Source organism: Monodelphis domestica, chromosome 1, assembly GCF_027887165.1.
Source record: "Monodelphis domestica isolate mMonDom1 chromosome 1, mMonDom1.pri, whole genome shotgun sequence".
In the NCBI taxonomy this organism is placed as follows: domain Eukaryota; kingdom Metazoa; phylum Chordata; class Mammalia; order Didelphimorphia; family Didelphidae; genus Monodelphis; species Monodelphis domestica.
In genome coordinates, this window is record NC_077227.1 from 49,444,887 (window position 1) to 49,461,787 (window position 16,901).

At 41.6% G+C, this 16,901-nt stretch overlaps 1 protein-coding gene across 8 annotated transcripts in view; it reads left to right on the plus strand.

The window, feature by feature from the left end:
* ARID3B (AT-rich interaction domain 3B) overlaps positions 1-16,901 on the plus strand; it is a 60,175-nt gene that overhangs the window by 21,038 nt on the left and 22,236 nt on the right. For all 8 annotated transcript variants that reach the window (XM_056798799.1, XM_056798819.1, XM_056798815.1 and 5 more), the window contains exons 3-4: positions 12,512-12,583; positions 12,804-12,876. In XM_056798799.1, the coding sequence (XP_056654777.1) occupies positions 12,512-12,583; positions 12,804-12,876 (145 nt within the window). The remainder of the gene's footprint in view (positions 1-12,511; positions 12,584-12,803; positions 12,877-16,901) is intronic.

A 16,901-nucleotide genomic window follows, 5' to 3' on the forward strand; every position in this document is an offset into this window, starting at 1 on the left:
TCTTCCCCTGGAAGAAAAATGTCTGATTTTCCTGTATATACACAGAAGAATGCCTTCTTGGTTCTTTAACTTTGTACTAATTCACTTTTTGTTATTTGGCATTAGCCTCAATCTATTCTTTCTTGTTTTAAAAACCCTTATCTTCTGTCTTAGAATCAATAATAGGTACCAGTTTCAATATAGAAGAGTGGTAAGGGCTAGACAATTTTGGTTAAGTGACTGGATCTCCCATCTCCAAGCCTGGTGCTCTATACACTGAGACACCTTGCTGGCCCCATACCCAACCTATTCTTCCAACTTTCAATGCAGAGGGAGTTCTTTACTGTAGTTCTTATACCCTTGAAATTCCAGGCCCTTTCCATCCAGGGATCAGTTGAAGGAACAGGAGTTGGTTAGTCTAAACAAAAGAAGACTCAGGGAGTACATAATTAATAGCTGCATTCAAGGATTTTAAAAGGTTGTTGTATGTGATCAGACTTATTTGATTTGCTCTGAGGAAACAGAAGCAGGAGCCAGTAGGTAGAAAGGACAGAGAACAAATTTAAGCTGGAAGTAAGGAAAACAAATTCTTATCAATCAATCAGAATCCCCCAAAAGGGGAATGGGTGCCCCCACTGACATTGGAGGCCTTGGAGCAGAGCCTAGATCAGCCCTTGTCAGCTCTGTTATAGTGGAGAATTCCTCTGGGGTCTGTGTTGGTGGCCAGTGAAATCCTTTACAACTACTTAAAAATCATTTGTGTATTTGATGACACTCCCTAAAGGCAGGCATGGTGTTTTATCTATACTCTTCTCTAGCTCTAGTCCAGTGCTCTAACGGGTAGGTGTTTAAAAATGTTCATCACCACTTAAGATTTTCCTGAGTAAAACGGAAGTGTTTTAGAAAAGCTCTTATCATGTAATCAAAATACCGGTTGTTTGAGCTGCCTGCCTTCCCTTTCCCAACCCCCACCTGCTCATTTCTACCCCTCTGTTCAAGTGGTATTTTCCAAGCCACAGACTTTGAATTGATCTCTTGTTGGACAAAGGTGGGTAGAATTGTTGCTAGTTCCTGCTTAGGTTACCTGACAAAGGAAGGTGTGCATCTGCTAATTATGACTCCAGGCCCCTGCAGGCTTCAGGGCCTGCAGCAGGGCACTAAATCCTGATCTTATCTGAAGGGTTTTGTAGTCCCTTAGTGTTCAGTATATCAGCATCTGTTTCACTTCCTGGGCTGCCACTCCACCTTCAGAAGGAATTTCTGCTGATTCTCCTATAATCCCTGGCCTGGCCCCTTTATACATCTCATTAACTCCAAGTGTTTGTGGTTGGAGCTGAGGGGAGAGCAAAGAGCATTCTTGGGTTGTTTTTCTAGATTTGGAAAATGGACTTTTGACATTGCAACATCAGACTAAGCCTGGGAGAACTATAACAGGTTAGAATTATAGAACTGTGCGCCTGGCAAACTCACCCCTGAGCATCTACAGAGCCAGATATTCATCTAAAACACTAGTGAGATTTGAATTTCAGAGCAAATGCTCATCTTTCTAAACTTCCAGGGAGTCTCAGTGTAACAGCACCCTAGATATGCTGTCCCTTCCTTCTCCCTAAGGGAGACTGCCATGTAACTGTAGAATTTAATACCGTATTACTTGAAGCCTAGATCAAAAGGTTTGAAAACCATTTGAAGGAGATAGAAAGGAAGAAACCAATCAATTTACACATGGCCTGAGCACAAAATCCTCAAAATTCAGTGTGATGACTTTTTCAGGATAGGGTCTTTTCCTACACATCAACAGACTAAAAGATGAGAGAAGGCACAAGCATCTTGAGTTAGTGACCTGTTCCTTTTATTTCCCTAGAATTCTAGAGTAGGAAGGGACCTTAGAGACCATCTAGTCTTGCTCCCTGCTTAATGTTTCTGTATTGACAGTGCCAAGTAATGGTCATCTAACTTCCACTTGAATACCTTCACCAAGAGGAAACCCTCTCGCAGCCCATTTGTTCTTAGACCATTCTAATGGGTTAGCATCTTTATCCTTCCAGTTAATTCCAAAGCAATTTTGTTGTTAGTCCTTGTTCTTCACTCAGGAGTCAAGTAGAAAAATACTAACCATGCTTTCAAATACCATCCCTTCATATACTTAGAAGATTGTGCCACCCCTGCCATCTCCCCTCCAAACCAAACATCCTCTCGAGGAAAGTGTTAATTCTGATCTTGGGGAGAAGTGGAGAACAAAAAACGGAACCTCCTTTGGACATTTGAGCTCTGCTTTAACAAGATATTCCAAATGGTCAGAGAGTAATCCTAAAATAGCCTAGATTCTTAATTGCTTTTAAAGTCAGGCCCTCTTGTCTCCAGGATGAGAGATAACTCTAAGGAACACTGACCTAGTTCATGAGATTCTCATGAGACTGTTATCTTGATTTTATTTTTGTTTTTTAGGCTCAGTAAAGAGTGACAACTGGAAGGAGCATTTAAAGATCTTTAAGACCAGAGATTAACTAACAGCAGGAACCTGAGTGGTCATCTAGTCCAGCCCTCTCATTTTAAAGATGGGGAAACTGAAGCCAGAAACATGAATGAGGTGACTTGGCCACAGTCACTCCAGAAAGTGTGTTAAAAAACTGAGGTTAGAACTCAGAACCACTGAACTAAGCTCTTTTTCAAGTCTAGAGAGAAGAAAAAGAGGTTGACACAGTGAAGTTTTAGATTCTCCTGCCAGACCCCTTCTAGAGCCAGGTCCTTGACTTTATTTTTGTCATTGTTGTTCAGTCATGTCAAACTTTTCCTGACCCCATTTAGGGTTTTATTGGCAAAGATACTGGAGTGGTTTGCCATTTCCTTCTCCAGCTCATTTGACAGATGAGGGAACCAAGGCAAACTGGGTTAAGTGACTTGAACAGAGTCATACAACTAAGAAGTATCAAGTTCCTTAGGACTATGAAATTTGCTTTGTCATCTCAGTCAGACACACTGCATTGTGAACACAAACATTCTTTTCCACCAGAGGCTTCCTGGATGAACCATCTCTCAAATTTTCCTATTTTGATCAATAGCAGCATCTCCTCCCATTTGCCCAAGGTGCTAAACCTGAAGTTATGATTTATTCTTCCCTAGTCTTCATCCATCTTCTTTCAAAATGCCAATTCTGCCTATCCCTTCTTCTCTTTTTTCATTATCATTACTGCCCAGATGATGACCTTTTCCCTGGATACCCTCCTGATTAGTCTCACTGTCCTCCTCCTCTCTCCCCACTATAATAAAATCCATCACCATTAATCTTTCTGTAGCAATTATTTCATCATGTCACACACACCCCTTCCCCTAGAAATCTCCACATTACTCTGTGTTCTGCACTAAACCCAGGGCATTAGTCAGGCTCATCTCCTGATAAGCATGCTGTGCTATTTCTCTGGTTTCAAGCCTTCCTATTATATCCTGCCCCTTGATATCCAAAGCCCATCCAACTTCAAATGACAACCAAGAGAAAGCTGTGGTTGCTAACAAGGAGCTCTCCCTTCTTTTCACTCAGCTAGCACATGGGATCTGAATGGGAATTTCCTCTACAACCTCCCTCCCTCTCTCCCTCTCCCTCTCCCTCTCCCTCTCTCTCTCCGTCTCTCTCCCTCTCCCTCTCCCTCTCCCTCTCCCTCTCCCTCTCTCTCTCCGTCTCTCTCCCTCTCCCTCTCCCTCTCCCTCTCTCTCTCTCTCTCTCTCTCTCTCTCTCTCTCTCTCTCTCTCTCTCTCTCTCTCTCTCTCTCCTCTCCCTCTCCCTCTCCCTCTCCCTCTCCCTCTCCCTCTCCCTCTCCCTCTCCTCTCTCTCTCTCTCTCTCTCTCTCTCTCTCTCTCTCTCTCTCTCTCTCTCTCTCTCTCTCTCTCTCTCTCTCTCTCCCCCTCCCTCCCTCCCTCTCTCCCCCCTTCTGCTATGGGTTAGGCAATGGGGGTCAAGTGACTTGCCCAGGTCACACAGCTAGGAAATGTCTGAGGCCAGATTTGAACCCAAAACTTCCTATCTCTGGGCCTAACTCTCAATAACTAAGCCACCCAGCTCCCCCCTCTTTTTTTTTTTTTGACATAGCACAGGATTTAGAATTAGAAAACTTGACTTCAAATCCCAGGTCTATTAATTACTACATATGTGACCATGGGTATGTCAGCCTCTTAGAAGCTTAGTTTCATCCAGTGAGGCAGGTAAGCTAGATCTCTACATTTCCTTTCTAGCTCTTAACATCTAACCTTTTGTGATTGTGTGAATAAGTAGTAAAATTTTTAATTTTAATTAATTTTAAGACATCAAAGTGCTAGAAAAGTACTTTAAAAAATATTTTGTCAATAGTTTTTTGTACTACCTAAATGTTCCCTAGTATCCCTCCCCCTCCCCATTCCCAGAGAATTATTCCTTATAATAAAGACTTTTTTTAAAAAAGGAGAAAACCAGTAAAACCAATTCATACACTGAAAAAGTTAAAATATTTACAATGTTCTGCCCCCCTCAGACCTCTCTCCCACTTCTGTGAAAGAGCTAGGGGAAGTATTGTCTTCATTGTGACTGAACTGGTTTTTTACACTTTTGTAACGTCTATTTTTTATTGTTAGGTGATGATGGTCCTTTCCACTCATTATTTTCATCATGGTGTCTGCCATTTTCTCAAATGTATCTCTTCATGCTATCTTCCCAATGTTTTAGTTGAGAGCAATCTTTTTATTAAAGATTCCCTTGACAAACTCTAGCATCATAATTAGTGAAACAAACTGTACTTCTTAAGTGTACTTTAAGCACATTTCTAACATGGTTTCTCAAAGTAGGCCTCTCTTTGCTTGGTGGGTGGGAAAAGCATTGATTTCTCCGGGTCTTGTTGCTAACACAGAGAAGTCCTCCCAGCTGGTGTGCATGGAATAATTGGACTTTCTTCCGACAAAGTGGATTCCCCACCTCCCAGCTGTAAATCATAGTCTCATGATTTCACTCTCCCCAAACAAGAGTATTTGTCTTGTTGGAATCTGGCAGGGGGGATTAAGGTTGGATGCTGCTGAGGTAACTATTGACCACAAGTCTTTCTTCACTCATGTTTGAGTGAGAATCTTATTCCTGGAATTCCTGGAAATTTAAAGAACACTCAGGAATTCTAAATAAAAGAAAACTAGACTGTGTGTTGATGTGGTCTCACATTCCTTATTGTATTAAATCAGGTAAGCCAACAAAGGCCATCTTTCTCTAGCATTATGTGATACCATTATTTGGGCTACTAGATAGAAGAGACTCCCACTGAGAGCCCTTTTCAGGTTTGAATATTTTGTAGGAAAAGCTGTTGATTCTGACTCCTTTCAGAAAGCATGTAGTACCCCCATGATGATCTTTCTGTCTCGCTTTCACACATACATATACTCACTCTCTCTGTCTCTCTTGCCACATAGCCTTTTCTTTTTCTTTCCGCACCATTTTAGAAAACAGTTCCTATCTTTCCTTCAAAAAATAATTCTTGATGGCAGTTGAGTAGAATGGGAGTACAGAAGCCAGGAGTGACTGCAGCTGGGGCCTGGGTGGGTATTTAGTGACAAACTGTCAGTTTCCTGTGGACTCCTGGGGAGATCAAAGATTTAGGAAGGGATTCCTTGGGGAGGAAAGACTGAAGGGGTTGTAAATGGCAATAAGAGACCAATCGGTGGTGTTGTTGGCTTCCCTTATGCATTTCTAGAGTAATTCAATACTCTTGCTGACAGGACTTCAAAGACTATTCCCTGACAGGTTATACCTTGTGTTCAGGAGCCAGTTCAGCCATTCTCCCATTCCTTTAGACTCCTGGTTTTTTAAATGACCTCAGTCCTCTTTAGGTTGCTTTTCCCAACGGAATGAAAGCTTGGTTCCCTCTGCCTCCTCTGTTACCCACCTACCTCAGTCAAACTCATATAGTATTTTCCTGAAATTGTAACTTCCCAGTAACAGAACCTGCATATCAGTGAAGGATTCCTCTTGCTTGTAAATCTGCATTGCATAAGTGGGCCTGCGCTTACTGAAGTCCAGTAAATACTTGCTTACCCATGTCATCCATGGGGGGAGGGGTGGGGAGAAGTCTTGGAGAAGCTGTTCTGGTGAGAAGGTCCCAGCCTTGTCCTTGCTCTCAGAAAGCACCATTAATCCTAAACTAGGAAATAGCAACAATTTCACTAAGAATCAGAGTGTATCCCTATGCCTAGCTACCTCTGTAGAAGAAGTGAGGAAGAATAAAGTTGATTTGTAGTGAAGATTTTGCCACCAGTTGCATTTACAGCATTTGAAATTTTGTAATATAGTGTTAGGATTTCAACTGACCGTAGCCATGAGCAGTTAACTCACCCATTTTACTCTAGGCAAGTAGCAGGTTATGTTTAACTTTTCCTGGAGGGGTAGACAGTGAGATCATTCACAAAACTCTGCCTCCCGTTTCTTTGCAGTTGTTCTCTGGGTTTTGATAGACTGATTCCTGAGCTTATGGCCTTTTCAAGTTAAAGCCTCATTACTAAACAGATTTTTTTTAAGCTCCTTAGGCAGTTTGCACCTAGTGTTACACATTCAGGGACAAGACCATTTTTAACAACTGATGCCATTCTGGCTTGGGTGGAGCTAAGGGAAGCTGTTGACTCTTGAGGGGTTCAGGTGCCCCCTTTCTGTCTCCCTCTCACATGGGTGTTTGCTTTCTCACAAAGACCTCCATCACTCTGTCACACTTGGCATGTTTGTTTTTATAAACAATCTCCTGCTGTTGAAAGCTAGGTAGAAATATTCCAGTTTGTGTATTCTGGTCCCTCAACTCAAGCCAAGTATTAAATGGTTTCTAAGTGGGCATTTCAGAGCAGCTGGAAGTTACTGTAATTAGCAGAAAGCTGTGTTTTAATCTCTCTTAGTGACAGCTACACAGAAGAATTCTCCTGTGAACAAAACCAGCGTTCAGATCTCTTGCTAGAGTGAGTTGGAAATTGACCTGCCACAATAAACAGCTGACATAACAGAAGTGGCAATAATCCCCCATTAAATGTCTTTCAGCTGATGGGGGCTCACAGGGTAATTGACTTTCCAGCAGGAATTACCAGCTCAACCGAAATGACTGGGCATTAGAGTGGCCCGCTGCCCCGTTGTGAAAGGGCTGCTGCAGCTCCGCTCGCTTTTGCTAATGCTATTCAACTTTATTATTCATTGTTTGTTACTACCAGATGACACCAGAATGCTGGTGACTCTGTGTGTGTGTGTGTGTGTGTTTATGGCTTTCTTCTTGCTTAGTCATTGTCTTTGCTGAGCTGATGGTGCTACGCTGCAGCTTATCACTAGGCCTAACCAATCTGATGGGTGCAGTCAGCATTTATGGAGCATTGGGGGGTGGGAGGTGCCCCCTGTTTATAAAATCAAGTCACAGGTCACTTGAGCATATTTCATTCTACTATTGGGGGACTTTTTGCCTATCTGTTTGCCTCATCACAACTAACATATCAAAAAGTGAGTGTGTCCATTCCCACATATATACAGTTCACTTCCTTCAAGGAGACCAACTTGAGGAGGTGAACTGAAATCAAGCCTAGCCATCAACATGAGGTAGAACTTGATTTCCTCTTTAGCATCTTCCTCTTCTCACTCTCACTCACCCCACATATTCAATCTATTGTTAGATATTGTTTCTGTCTTTATGGCATCTCTTGTTTATGCCCCTTTTTCTTCATTCACACAAACAGCAGCACCCTAGAGCAGGACCTCATCCCTCCTCACTTGGACTACATATAATAAGTAGCCTTCCTATTTGTTAAACTCCCTGCCTTAAAAGTGTTACCCAGTCCAATCCATCCTTCACAAAGCTGCCAAAGTTTTTCCAAAGGTATAAGTCAGTGTGTATCCTTCAGCCCTCCCAACCCCCCCAATTCAGTAAACTCCAATGGCTCCCTGCTTTTTCTAGAATGTAATATAAAATATCTCCTCTGTTTGGCATTTAAAGTTTTTTACAATCTAGCCTTCTCCTATGCTCTTTCACATTTACTCCCTCTGGAGTAACCACATGGGGTCTAACCATATGGGCTTCCTTGTTATTCTTCACACATGACACTCTTCACTGGCCTTCTCCAAACCTCGGCCTCTTAGTCCCTGATTCCTTTTAGTCTGGGCCCAAGGACCACCCCCTATAGAAGGTTTTTCCTGGCTGTGCCCAGTCCCCCCAACCTACTGGTAGTGTCTTCTTCCCAAGATTACCCTATACTCTAGATGTATCACTTTCTCTGGAGTCATCTCTCCCATCAGAATGTAAGGATTTTGTCATTTTTTTTCCTATTTCTTTGTATCCTTAGGACTTAACACAATACTAGAGACAAAGTAAGCACCTAAATGCCAATTGATTGATTAGCATGATATTGACATCAGGGTTGTGGATTTGATCCTACTAATGGGACATTTAGCTTCCCCCCCAGAAAATTCTCCCTAGACATAGATTGTATCTCAGGCACCAGCAGCAGTCTTAGAAATGTGTGCCCAAGGTTAATTGAGGGTGGGGATTGTGGACTGAACCGGACACGAGAAAAAGATGACTAAATTCAATTGATTGTGATCCAATCAATCAATCAACAAGTATTTATTAAGCATTTACTATATGCCAGGCATTGTACTACATACACTGGGTATACAAAACAACTGTAGCCTTCAAGGGCTTACATTCTACCAGGGAGACAAGATATCAAGGCACTGAATTGATGTTGTGGCAGTGGTGCTGGATTTAGGAGAAAATCTGGAGTCCAGTGCTGCCTCAGACAGGCTGGGGGACCCTGGGCAGGTTATCCTCTCTGAACCTCAGCTTCCTCATCTAGTAAAGTGTGCATAATCATAGCATCTACCTCCCTGAGCTCTTATGCAGACCTAATGAAATAAAATATATGAAATATTTTGTAAACCATAAATGTTAGCATTTATTGTGGTCCTCCTTCAGATAATGATGATGATGCAAAATACCACATTTTTGAGGAGGAATTCCCCAGCAGCTGTGGCAGGGAAGGAGAGGATGAAGGGTGATGTCTCTGTGAGTGAAGAGAATGGAATATAAAGGAGAGACATAAAGGTAGAAAATAGAAGGTTCAGCAACAGATTGGATGAGAGAAGTGAGCAAGAATGAGAAGAGAAGAAACTAAACAGGAAAACAAGTTCTTTCTCATGATGTTAGGGAAAACCTTATTTAGGAGGAGGTGCCTGAGCTGAGACTTGAATGAAGGAAACCCAGGATTCTCTGAGGTAGAGGGGATGAGTTTTTTCTCAGCATGGGACAGACAGCACTGCTTATATTTAGGGAAAAAAGATGGACTATGGAAGAACAGTAAGACCAGTATGACTAGACCATAGAGTATATCAGGGAAACTCATAGGTAAAGTGGAGCCCTGCAGGTTACAAAGAATTTTGAAACCCAACCAGGATGTTAGATTTCATCTTACTACTACATATTCTAACTGCAGTGGCTCGATAGTAAGCAGCATATTAGCTTATCCCTTGGGGAAGTCACTCACTCTGGGTTTCAGTTTTCTCATCTCTAAAATCAGAATCTCAGAGTTGGAAGGGACGCCAGTGGCCATCTAGGCCAACCTAGCTTTAAAAAACAATTTCCTACAAGATGTACAACAGGCATTACTAATTCAGCCCTCGTGCAAAAACCACCATTGAGGAGTTGCCCATCACTTCTTGAGTGTCTGTTCCATTGCACTTTTGGATAGTTCTCATCTCTGACATCAGATGTAATTTTATCTCCCTGCAACATCTTTCTTTTGCTCCTACTCCTTTCTCTAAGGCTAAACACAACAAAAATAAGAATAGAATCTAGGGATTGCTTTTCAAATACTCCCCTCCCTCGCAATCATCTTTTCTCTAGGTATTTCAGCTGATTCTTTTTTTTTTTTTAAACCCTTACCTTCCTTCTTGGAGTCAATACTGTGTATTGGCTCCAAGGCAGAAGAGTGGTAAGGGCTAGGCAATGGGGGTCAAGTGACTTGCCCAGGGTCACACAGCTGGGAAGTGTCTGAGGTCAGATTTGAACCTAGGACCTCCTGTCTCTAGGCCTGGCTCTCAATCCACTGAGCAGCCCAGCTGCCCCCTCAGCTGATTCTTATATGGCATAGATGGCCTTTCTTCACTCCTGGTTCTTTTAACATTCTCCTTGTCAGTGTCATCTTTCCTAGAACTACTTGCAGCACTCTGGGTATGGTCTAAGGACAACAGTAGACAGTAGAACTAGGGTCCCCTTTCTTCATGTAACCCAAGGTCTTGTTTGCTGTCTTAGCTGTTCAGAGTACACTGTTGACATTGAATTTTCATTCCACCAAAACCCCAGATCTTTTCCAGCTAAGCTGTTGTTCCCAGTACCTCCACCACTTACCAAGTGGAGATTTTTAATCCAATTTGAAGATTTCTTAGATTTAGTCCCACCACATATTTGATTCTGCTTGATGTTCTAACCTGTTCGAATCCTGAATATTGTCATTCAATATATTAGTTATCCTACCTAGTTCTGGGTAGATTCGATAAGCATGGCATTTATGATTTTATCCAGGTCATTGTTATAACCTGGGATAAGCAGATCCCTTTAAAATATAATTAATAGTTTGCATGGTAAATAGAAAATAGATTTTAGCCTTTTGGGCAGCAAATAAATCTATTGAAAAATGTAACAGTTAAATACTGGCTGCTTGAGGAATTTATCACAACCCCCACAATAACCAGTTTTTATTTCTGTAACTACATCCTTTTTTTGTGACCAGTTCCAGAGCTCCCTGTTTCCTGCTTCTAGGTAACCCTCAATCTTTTCCTCCTTTTGATATTCATTGTAATCTCCTTCAGATCAACTGTAATAGTTCTGAGTTTTTGTAGCCTCTATTTCCATATCCTTTTCAGTAGGAATCGGAGCTACTAATTGATTAAGTCAACTAAATAATGCATTTTTTCTTTCCCTATCCTTTTAACAATGAAATTCAAGCATGGATACATATCAGCTTGTACCTGGAAGATGAGTACCTCAGGGGTGATCTACTCTAACTCTGTGCCTGAGGAAAAATCCATTCCCCTGTAGTGGGCCAGCTAGCCAGTCTTTGCTTGGCCTTGAAGTGTATGTGGGACAACTCATTCATTCCACTTTGAGACAATGAATTGGTAGAAACATTTTCTTTATCATGGAAGAAAATTTATACCTCTGTAGCATCTACCAGTTGCTCTTCTTGTGTCCTCTGAAGCCAAGTAAACTAAGTCATTCCTTTTCTCCAGTAGTAGCGAGTAGCCTTTCAGATACCCAAGGACAACTATCTTGTCTCCCCTTAATATTCTCTTCATCTCTAGTTCCTTCATATTTTCCTTAAGTGGCACAGCCCATCATCTCACTGATTGACTTCCTCCATCACGTCAATGACTTTCCTGAAGTTTAATGCCCAGGACAAATCCAGGACCCTGGATGTAGTGCTTTAGGGCAGTGTGTTCTGTGAAGCTGAAACCTCCTTGGTTTGAGAGGACTCTCATCACACTGCCTGAGATCTTAGCACTGGGGGTTACCACAGCACTCTGTGGTGACTCTGCTCAAGTTGGTAGTTTACTGAAAGCTGAGTCTTTTGGTCATAGGCTGCTGCCTAGCTGTCTCCCTTATCCTATTAACTGTGAGGTTACTTCTTTTAAATCCCAATACAGGATTTTACAGTTGTCTGTCTTTACACTTCAACCAGTAAGATTCAGCCCCATTGTTCTAGTCTGTCAAGATTTTTTGGACCCTCAGGCTCTTCTTATCATGTTAGCTCTCTTCCTACTTTTCAGTTGGGTGTCTAACCATGCCCCTGAATTGATTCAAAAATTACAGCATCTTTAATGAAAACAAACTTTTCAGTTTAGCAGCATAGGCAGTTCTCTTGTAGGAATGCTTCTCATTTTTAGGTAATATGGGAAATGTCATACTTTCTGGGCATAAGCTTCAAGGACTTGTGATCCTAAAGTTTTGACAGACCAGGTTTGAAGAGAGATGCCATTTCCAGGTTCCTTTGCCCTCTGGCCTTTTATTTCCCAACTTTGCTCATTTACAGAGTTCAGATCAAGGTACATGTTTTCCCAAGCTACAGTATGATGGTGTTATTAGGATGTTGTGATGGTACAATAGGCCTCAAGAGCTTGACTAGGGATAGGAAGAGCAACTTGAAGATGTCTGACTTCTCTAGTGCTTTTATCTGACCTTTCTTCCCTTTGACTTTGAGAAGCCCCAAAGCCTTTTGTTGAAGAAATGTGTTACACCACTCTCCCACTGCAATTAAAAGGCATTCTTTTCACCTTATTCCTTTTTCCCCCCCATCATATAATGAGAAATAAAACCACCTCAATGTTAGGCTTGAATGAGGGACCCTTTGTCTTACATGTTCTCTGACAAGTATTTTGTGTGAGCCAGAATAGCTTAATTGCTGAGGATCTTTTTATCCTCATCTTAAATTATTCTCTTAGGCCACTTTCTACTTGTCATCTTTTCTTCCTCTTTCCTTTCCTTCTAAACTTTTTCTCTTTTTTACTTTTCAGAATGGTGGTTTGACCTGGAGTGATGATGCTGATGGAGGACGGGGAAGAGAGATCTCTCGAGATTTTGCTAAGGTCTGTGTTGTTTTGGATGGTTACAAAAGTCCTTTGGGTTTAAAAAACAATGATTATTTTCTTTTCTGATATCCTACCCAGTCCTGAGGAGCTAAGGATGGGGGGGAGAGGCCATGATTCCTAAGTAGGAGGCAGGTGGCTTTTTGTATCTATAGCATTGTTCCACCAGCAGGATGGTTTTTGACATAATTTTTTCTCTTGGGGGTATGGGGGTTTGCAGTTGTATGAACTGGACAGTGACCCTGAAAGGAAAGAATTCCTGGATGACCTTTTTATCTTCATGCAGAAGCGAGGTGAGTACTCTTTTTTTTTTTTATCATCAGCCCCCTTGTAGTTTCATAGCTCCTAAGTCCCAATATGAGGATTTTACTGATTAAGTCTGGGTAGAGTAGCAAAACCAATAGCCTAAATGAGCAAAGAAGAAGGAGTTTGGTAGGAATCTGGATGGAATGGTCATTCAAATTCTTTCCTTTCTCAATTTTTACTCCAATTAACCAGTCCCAAGAGTCATTTCAAAATCAAATGTTACCTCTATTTTATCATCACAGCTGCTCTGACCATTGCTAGGGCCTCCTGCAGAGTCTCTCTTACATCCTGGAGAGTGAGAAAAGTAAATGGAAGAATAAGAGCCCCTTAGGATTTGTAGCAAAGACCTGAAATAATCCATGGAAAAGAGAGGCCAGCCCTTTTCTCTGTTCTCAGATGACTCTTTGATCCTTATTTCCATGATCTTGGTTAGCACATTGTTACAGTTCAGTTGTGAAATGTGCCAGACTCTCCCTGACTTTTTATTCCTCCTTGCCCTCCATCCTTCCCCACCCCCACTAGGGACCATGGCGTGACTAAGCCCTGAGCCTACTGTATTTCCTTCCTGCTTTACATCCTGTTATAGGAGCTGGGTCACTAACAAGGTCAGCTCTCAGGAAGCATGGGCAGGAATCATGAACCCCACTACATAAAGGTCCTCAGCCCCCTTGTACCATCCTCATTTGCTCAAAGCCACAGGAAAGGCTTATTCCTACCATGTTTCTTTGCTGCCCCTTGCTTCAGTGCCACTATTGGGTTTCATGTATCAGTCCTTTTGTGGGCAGAGAAATCAACATTTTCTGAAAACAGAAGGTTAAAACACATATTCTTGCTCACGTGTATTGGCCATCCTCTCCAGTTACCCAGAGCAATTCTTCTCCCCGTAATTTTGCTTCTGACATCATTTTTTGCTTACAAGAGCTTTAACAACAGCCTGGCTAGTATGTGGGTAACTACAGGATTGTTCATAAGGGCATTTGAAAGCTTTGAGTCACATTTTTCCTAGCTATCAACTTCTGCAAAGAAGGCTAATTAGTTTACACATATACTGTTATCTGGAGCTACACATGCTGGTGTAAGTGAAGAAGGAGGGATATAATCCTGAAAATGTATGTGACCACCAGCAGAAAACCTCCTGCTTACCCAGAGAGAGGGAAATCCACTTAATACTTTGGTCTCTCCTTCCAATTACCTTTTAATTATTTACAAGCTCCACAAGCCCAGCTGGTGCAAGCCAGGAGCTGATCCTGGCTTGAAGGGGCTGCCATAGCAATATAGATTTTAATCAGTAGTGTATTTCCACTGTTTTATTTTCTTCTTTATTGCTGTGCTCATTTCCCAGAAGGATTTTAAAGGGAAATGGAAGGGTAATATTGGGCCTGCCAAGACAGAAAAATGGTCACTGCAGCCTTACTAGAATACAGAGAAACTGAATAGGGAAGCTGGAGAACTTTGGTGTGTGGGTCTGGCTTAAGCCACCTGCTCCCTCATCAGAAAGCAGCAGTGAAGATGGGAAGACTGGAAGAGGTTGCCAGATTTCTGATATCCCTTGGCAAACAAAGTTCATTGCCAAGCTCTTTTGGTTCAAAATTAAAAATAAAAAAAATTGATAGGGCAAAATCTCAGCTCAAATGAGGTATTTGAATTATCTGGGAATTTTAGGCACGTTAGGAGTGGAAACATTGGACAGACTCTCATCTATACCATTTGTTCAATCCAATAATATGTATTAAGCACTTATTATGGGGCAGCAAGGTAACACAGTAGAGAGTAAAGCCTACAGATGGAAAGTTCTGGGTTCAAATCTGGCTTCAAACACTTCCTAGCTGTGTGCCCAGGGCAAGTCACTTAACCCCAACCAATTGCCTAGCCCTTGCTGTTGTTCTGTCTTAAAATTGATACTAAGATAGAAAGTATGTTTTTTTTTTAACCCCTATTAATTTTATGCAGAACACTTTGCTAGGTGCTAAGAGACCTAAAATGGCTATTTATGATAGAGTCTGTACTGATACAGATTATTCACTTGGGGGCCAAAGGTCTGGGCTTCAGTCTTGGCTCTACCACTCACTTTTTCTATTGGTAGCCTGGGATAGTGTTACCTAACTCATAAAGTTGCTCAGTAAATTAATCAGGCACTAGGTGTTGGGGATACAAAGACCAAAAAATGGAAATTTCTACTGTCATAGAATTTCCATTCTATCTAAGGAGATATGGCAGGGAGTGTGTGTTTGTATATAAGAATAAAGATATGTGGAGTGGCTCAAAAGTTGAAAAATGCACCAATACATTTGGCATATCCTATATAGAATAAAATACAAAATAAATGCAAGATAGCTAAGTACAGGGTAGTGAGGGAGAGAGAGGACTAGTAGTTGGGAGGGATCAGGAAAGGCTTAATGAAGAAGGTGATGTTTAAATTGTTTCTTTTGAAGGTAAAAAGGGATACTTTAAGGGCAGAGAGAGAAAGAGAATGGCAATGCCATGCATAGGGAATGGTCAAGTTTCAGAGATGGATGATATGTGTGGGACAGAGAGAAGGTCAGTTTGTCTGGATTACAGAATGCAGGGCAGAGTGTATCATACCCAATGAGCCAGGAAGATAGATTGGGGTCAGTTTTATGAAGAGCTTTAAAAGCCAAACAGGAGCTTATAATTTCCTGTAGAGGGAATGGCAGGTCGCTGGAATTTATTGAATGGGAGAGTGATGTGGTCAGATTTGTGAGGAAGGAAAATTGCTTTAACAGTTATGTGGCAGAGTGGATTGGAGTGGAAAGAGACCCAACTAAGGTCCATTGGAACCCTTTGCAGCACCTTAAATGATGGATAAGACCTTGTGCTAAAGTGATACTGTAGATGCAGATAGAAGTCGTCAAATTGAAAGATGAGGAGGTAGAAACAAGCTTTGGTTGCCAATTGGCCACATTAGGGTGAGAGTAAGGAAGTAAGGACAATGCTGATGTTCTGATCCTGGGCCTGTGGGGTTTGGGATGTCTCTGCAACAGTCCAGTTTGAAATGTCCAGTAGGTAAATAGAACTGAGGCCCAGGAAAGGAGAGATTAGATTTGTTCTGTTTGGGTTCTGTGTAAATGGAGTTTTGTGCTCTAGGACTATGTTCCCCAGTATTCCTTTGGTTTTCCCAGAATTCCTTGAATTACATTCCCCATGTTGTGTCCTCATGTTTCGTAAATAAGTTTCTGTGAATTTTGCCCTCTTACTCTCTCTTATTCCTGTGTGCTCCTCCTCTCTGTTCCCAATTTTGGTGGGCTGGGCAACTCTCTCTTTGCTGAGGCTATCATTTTGCTTTTTCTTCAAGTTATTATTAATAAATTCTTATAAAAAATATACTTGAAGTATTTGGATTTTAATTTTTAATCTTATAGAATTTAGAACTAGGACCAGGAGGTAGGAGTTAAAGAAGCAGATTTAGACTTTGTGTCAGGACAACTTTTTCATGATTAAGAGTCACCCACCAATAGGATGGATTGGGTTCCGCCTCTATGGAGATCTTCAGGCAGTGGCCTCCTATCTACAAAATGAGAACAATGATTGTCACCATCTCCTTCCTTACTAGGATGGAAAAAGATATAGGATTTGTGGATTATTCTTGCAGAAATGTTCTATAAAAATAGACATACCATTTGTCTTGAAATGAAAAGTGGAGTTCTGATATAGGGACAGAGGGCCTAAAGAGTAAAAATTGGGAACAGGCCAGGTGCTTTGAGAAAATAGCCCCCTCTGAACCCAATTCCTTGTTCTCTAGTTTAATTTGGGCTCTGGTGGGCCAAAGGGGCCACTTGGCAGAGTGCTGAGAGCCAGTCCTGGAGTCAGGAAGATTTAGGACACATCCCTTTTCTACCCTACTAGCTGGATGAACTTCTCCATGCCTTAAACAAATCTTGAAGTTGATCACTGCAGAACAATGAAGGAATTTCCTCAGCAGGAGTTCTTCATACCAAAGAAATCACACATTATTTTGAAAGGCAAAAAGGCACAGCTAAAGTTACAGCTCAGT